Source organism: Pholis gunnellus (genome assembly GCF_910591455.1).
Source record: "Pholis gunnellus genome assembly, chromosome: 6".
Lineage (NCBI taxonomy): Eukaryota > Metazoa > Chordata > Actinopteri > Perciformes > Pholidae > Pholis > Pholis gunnellus.
Window position 1 is genome coordinate 27703451 of NC_136532.1, and position 6252 is coordinate 27709702.

Below are 6252 nucleotides of genomic sequence, written 5' to 3' on the forward strand. Positions count from 1 at the left end.
GAGGATGTTTTTGTCTGATTTTCAAAGAAACAAATATTCAAGCATATAAAAAAATATCTCCCAAAATGCATCATTCTATTTAAAAAAAGTTATTTTCTAATGTAAACAAACTGATTCATCAATAAAAACAAAATAAAGAATAAACTCAAATAAAAACAAATACGTCCAGGTTTCAAATTTCATACATTTCTCTTTATTATCATCATTATACTTATTATTATTATAGATATTATTCAAAATGATGTTCTTAATCAGATAAAAGAAAGCAAATACAACAAAGACGTCATTCTGCGTCTTTCTGCTTCTCTATAAAAACATGAAGAATGATTAGAGGCACGTTCAGAAATACAGAGCAGCCGTCACATAAAGTCCTGCTGCAGGAGGAGGAGGAGGAGGAGGAGGAGGAGGAGGAGGAGGAGGAGGAGGAGGAGGAGGAGGAATGTTTGACTGCATACGTTTCTGTTCTAATAATCATCATTTTCTAAAATGAACATTTTCTGTGTTCAGTAACAAAAAGTCGTTCAAAAACCTTCATCTGTGTGTTTGAACCGGCGGCCATGTTGTCACTTAAAGGCCCGTCGGAAAGTTGAGCTCCTCCATGTTTACATCAACGAAAAACACTTTTAATCCAAGAGAAGAAGAACTGAGGCTCAACGAATCAACTTTCATTCTAACATCAGAGAATAACAAAATATAAAACGAGGTTCAGAGAACTTCGTCTGAATCAAACATGAAGATCAAATAAACCCGTAAAAGAAACAAAAGATTCAGTTTAATGTTTAATAAAGACAAATTAAATCCCAACGTTTGGAACCAGAAAATATCTGAGAAATATCAAATATATTTTCTACCAATAAAATAATCCAGAAAAGTTCAGATTCATTTCAATTATAAACAATTTGGATTTATTTATTTTACAAAAAGCTTTAAAGTTAAATATTTAAATTGTACAACTCAATAATAGTTCAAATAAAAAAAAGACTCTTAAATCCTGTAAATGTTTAATAGATGTCTAATATTTTTGATATAATTATTAAATAAGCATGATTATTAAAGGACATTCATGAGGAAGTCTCCGTTTATTCTCTATTTTTAAGTTTAAAAAACGTCGACAGCCTGTGAACGCATCGTTTGAATTCTTCTTCTCTGGTTTCTAAAAACGTAGGAAACCTCACACGTCTGGAGGAGTGATGAACTTTCCAACGGGACATGAACGCAGCAGCGACATAATAAAGACCAGAGGAGCTGAACAAAACAGGAATGCTTGTTAACACTGGTGCATTCTGGGATATGGAGTCACAACTCTTGACTGTAGAAAAATATACCGTCCGTGTGTGACATCATCACGTTTGGTTACATTAAAGATAATAATTCAAGGATTTCTCCAGACGCGAGTCAGTAATCAGTGATTGTGCTTCATGATGAAGCTACACCTTCATCTTCATCATCATGAGGTCGATGCTGCATTCAGGGCACCATGGAGAAAAAACAAGAAGCGGCAGCCACTAAAAGTAAAAACAACAAACTGATAGTTTTGGTAACTTGTGTGACGTCTCCTCTGAGACTGTAAGCTCCCGCTGTCAGAAACCAGGATGTCCCACACGATAGATGTAACCTGAATGCAGCACATAACGGAGGACGTCTGCGTCTTAAAGTGACAGAACATCAGTAACGGTTCAAACTCCTAATAACGATAACGGCGGTTTCGGCTCCCGTTCCATCGCTCAACGTTTAATTATGTCACGAATGTGAGGGAAAAAAACTGCTAAATGACTCCATGTTGGTGCGTTCAAGGACATACTGTAGCTCAGAGAGATGTACATGTTTATCAGCGTATTTTCATAGAGGGAAATGTAGCAGGTTCTTAGATGTCGGTGTGTCTTTGAACGCACCACCAGAGACAGGTTTTTAATGCTACTTTATAGTGCAAAGCTTTTGTAGAACTTTAAAAAAATAAATGTAACACATTTAAACTATTTTTATGTTGTCTGGAAGAAAGAAAAAACGAATGTGAACAGAAAAGCAAACAGCCGCTCCCAGCATGCACTGGGGTTCTTTAGACTGATACAGTACTGATGAGGGAGGAATAGGCTCCACCCCTCAAAAACGTGTGAGAAATAAAAACATGGCACCTTTTGGTTGTGAATAAAAGCTCTGACTCTCCAAACAGAGTCACAAACTACACCAGCGACTCAGGAGCGCTTGATTCAGTCTACTGGAGCAGCAGCAGGCGGGTGGGGATAGTGGAGGAGCACTTTCTTTAATGTCAGAGCTTTAAAACAATCCGACAGACTTCAAGTATGTGAACAGAAGAAGAGACGAGAGATCTGATATGAAATACGATCTGTGAGATAAATGAGCCCCGAGGACGTGATGGAGGACAACCGACCAATCAGTGAGCAGGATCCAGCAGCGTTTCCTTCTTTAAGGCCTCTCTGTGGGGGGGCGGGCGCTTGTTTTAGCCACCATTGGTGCAGCCGGGAGGGAACAAGGACGACGTTTAACGGTGAGAACCGCTCCCCTCCAACAGGAAGTAGAATGTATAGATATTATTATTGGATATTAAATCGTGCACACTGATCAGATGCCCCGCCCCCCCCCCGGCTCGTATCAAGCGCCCCTAAAAGACTTCACTTCCTGAACACGTCTACGGTTCGTCGGCCTCGATATGAAACACGCGGCAGGACGACGACGTCACAGCCGGTTTCGGGGCTCGCACATGCTCAGTGTGAGCGCCGGGTCGTTGTCGTGGTAACCCGAAAATATCCACGTGTCTCGTTATTTGCAGCAGAGAGAAAAACACACACTCTTCAGGCGGCAACCAGACTGACGGCTTGTTTTGTACGGTGCGTTGTACTTCTGAGTACTTCAGGTACTCGAGTACTCCAGATGTGAACGATAGTAACGAATGACATTTCATTTACATTCACAATAAAATCCTCAAATATAATAAAGTAATAAATGTAATTAGTCAGTTGAGCCTCTTTTTGTGCAAAAAACAGAACAAAGTGAAAATGTTTGTTAAACATTAAAGTGAAGATTTCTCTGCATGAGAACATTGAGACGTTCTGAGTTCTTTGAAATGTTTGGATGAAATAAGAAACAATCCTTCAGCCACAAACAGTCAAATAATAATAATATAATAATAATAACATTAGTGGAGCCGCATCTTTATCTGAAACTGAGCAGAATTCTAACGTCGACGTGTAAAAATGTTTAGAAAAAGTAAAGAATTGTGATTTAAAGAGCTGAACATCGTGACAGCAACGAGGATGTTATTAAGTTCAAGTTATTAAATAGTTGGTATTGTTATTCATCCAAACACACCTGAGCAGGATGTTCTATTACTGATAGAAATGGTTTCACTTTGTAGGAGCAGATCTTTAACATTAATGTGTTCCATAATTAAACATCATTCAAAGAGCTGAAGCGCGTCAGTGAGTTTGCCGCCTCGCGATCTTTCATCTGAAGAAATAAAAAAAAATTAAAAGCCAAATTAAAAAAAACCCGGTTTATTGTGGAAGGTGGGCGGGGCTAGAGGTCGGTGCTCACGGCCTCTGCTGCGATGCGATTGGCCGGCCGTGCGGTCACAAGCTGCTGTCCTGCAGGAGCGGCTCGATGTCCTCCGCGTCGCTGGTGGGCGTGGCCAGAGGGCCGGCGCCCTGAGCGGAGGAGGAGGAGGCGCCGGACTTGCAGGTCTTGACGTCGGCCAATCGGTGCTGATCGGGGATGAAGATGGCGACGAGGAGAGCGAATAGGACGGCACACGCTCCGAACAGGAAGGGAGGACCGGGGATCATCGACTTCTGCACACAGACGGAGATTAGACTTCTATTTTCAAAAACACCTGTGTGTGTGTGTGTGTGTGTGTGTGTGTGTGTGTGTGTGTGTGTGTGTGTGTGTGTGTGTGTGTGTGTGTGTGTGTGTGTGTGTGTGTGTGTGTGTGTGTGTGTGTGTGTGTGTGTGTGTGTGTGTGTGTGTGTGTGTGTGTGTGTACCTCTGTTCTCTGTGGAGGTCTTCCTGCCACCGGCTGCATGTCGTTCAGCTCCACGTTGAAGAGGAAGAAGATGAAGCCGTACAGAGCTGGACCCAAACCGTTACAGAGACCTCGGATACCTGTGATCATCCCCTGGGCCACACCTGGACACACACACACACACACACTTCAGAAATCTTTCAAAAAGCATCAAAATAAAAACTATTGCAGAAGACCGACGGACCGACCGACCTTGCTGGTCGGATGATGCGCAGTGTGACACCAGAGCAGAGACTGCTGGGAAAGTGATGGAGGACATGGCTGCTACTGTTCCTGCTGCCCACATCATCCTGAGACACAAACACACGGAGCTCAGACTATGATCTGTTACCAACAGTGAATGTACAACAACAACAACTTCTATACGAGGGCGGACTCACCAGGGCTCAGAGCCGAAGCCGTACCAGGCCAGCTGGAAGAGCTGGAAGCCCAGACCCAGAAGAACCGTGTTCTTGTTACCTATGGTCCTCATGAGGACGCTGAGGAACAGAGTCTGACACACACACACACACACACACGATGAACCAAGTCATACACAATCTATTCATCATGTTCATATGGAGTCTGGTGTGTTTGTAGAGAACAGCTTCAGGAGACCATATTCTACATATAGTGTCTTTTACATCACACTGTATATGGAAAGGTACTTTATACAAGTTCTACTTCTAGACTAGACTCACTGCTGTCCCTGTGAAGTCCGGCTGAACTCACTTCCTGCGTTCTGCTCCGATCATGAGAAATGTATATTTGCTATGTTGTGGTTTAACATCGTATGTTCTGTCGTGTTGAACAGGAAACAGCCGGTTTGTTTGTGTACCTGAGCGATGATGGAGAGGATGCCCACCATGGCGATGAAGGCAGCGATGGCTGCAGGAGAAAAGTCAATCACCTGGAACACACGACGACAACGTGATTACTACCAACGTGTGTGTGTGTGTGTGTGTGTGTGTGTGTGTGTGTGTGTGTGTGTGTGTGTGTGTGTGTGTGTGTGTCTCTCTCACCTGTCTCAGGTAGAGGAAGAAGCTGGAGTACTGTCCGGCCTCAGGTAGGTAGGACAGGAACACGGTGACGCAGATCAGCAGCACTGTGGTGTCTTTCCCCACACGACGCAGAGACTGAACACACAACAAGCAGCTCATCAACACATCAACACATCCATCAGGCAGTAATTAAGATGAGCACGAGATCAGAAACATCACTGATCCATATATACATGAGCTGCTGTGTGACGCGCTCGGCTGGTTGAAGCTACCCCATGACCTCTGAACTCACGCTGAACGGGTCGGCCTGCTCCCAGGAGATGGGGAAGCCCCAGGACGTCCTCATCTTGTCCGGCAGAGACTCCGGCACCACGAAGAACACGAAGGCGATGTCGGCCACCGCGATCACCGTGGCCACCAGGACCACCAGGCTGTCGCCGTACTGAGCCGACAGGTAAGCACCGATGGCCGGACTCGTCACCAGGCTGGCTGCAAAGGTCGCTGAGACCTGGGGGGGGGGGGGGGGGGGGGGGGGTACACGTTATCATCAGCATCCACAGTTTGAGACGATGATGTGAACGGCACCGATTCTGAAGAAGTCTGTGATATATTTATACACTTTTCATGTCTTAACCCTCTGAACACTAAAACCCAGCGGCGGGACAGAAAAGCACGTTTATCGGCCAGAAGCTGACTCCGGTTCATAACGACGGGAAACGCCACGGAGCAGCTCTGCAGAGCTCCATTGTTTACCCACAAAGTGGAGTGTAGTTACCAGGCCGTAGGCCGTGCTCCTCTCGTGCTCCTCCGTGATGTCGGCCACGTAGGCGAAGATCACCGAGAAGGTCACGGCGAAGATCCCCGAGATGGAGATCAGAGCGAAGTACCACCTGCACACAGACAGGAAGCAGAGAATGTGACGTGGTTCCTGTATAAACATCATCATCATTATGGTGAACAGATCATGTTGTTCAGGTTCCTTTAGAACAGAGTCCAACTTCACCGACATTCCGTTAGAACAGAGTCCGACTTCACCGACGTTCCTTTCGAACAGAGTCCAACTTCACCGACGTTCCTTTAGAACAGAGTCCGACTTCACCGACGTTCCTTTCGAACAGAGTCCAACTTCACCGACGTTCCTTTAGAACAGAGTCCGACTTCACCGACGTTCCTTTCGAACAGAGTCCAACTTCACCGACATTCCTTTAGAACAGAGTCCAACTTCACCGACGTTCC

General features: G+C 44.8%; 1 protein-coding gene across 2 annotated transcripts in view; it reads right to left on the reverse strand.

Annotated features, from left to right (window-relative positions):
• Window positions 1–206: 206 nt before the first annotated feature.
• The window catches only part of mfsd14bb (major facilitator superfamily domain containing 14Bb), an 11689-nt gene continuing 5643 nt past the window's right edge, over window positions 207–6252 (reverse strand). The window contains exons 5-12 of one of the 2 annotated variants that reach the window (XM_079161530.1): window positions 5792–5906; window positions 5309–5524; window positions 5038–5151; window positions 4854–4925; window positions 4417–4529; window positions 4229–4326; window positions 3998–4140; window positions 207–3803 (exon numbers count right to left, since the gene is read on the reverse strand). In XM_079161530.1, the coding sequence (XP_079017656.1) occupies window positions 3588–3803; window positions 3998–4140; window positions 4229–4326; window positions 4417–4529; window positions 4854–4925; window positions 5038–5151; window positions 5309–5524; window positions 5792–5906 (1087 nt within the window). In that variant the 3' untranslated portion in view covers window positions 207–3587. Of the gene's footprint in view, window positions 3807–3997; window positions 4141–4228; window positions 4327–4416; window positions 4530–4853; window positions 4926–5037; window positions 5152–5308; window positions 5525–5791; window positions 5907–6252 lie in introns of both variants that reach the window. The other variant, XM_079161529.1, reaches the window with a different exon arrangement.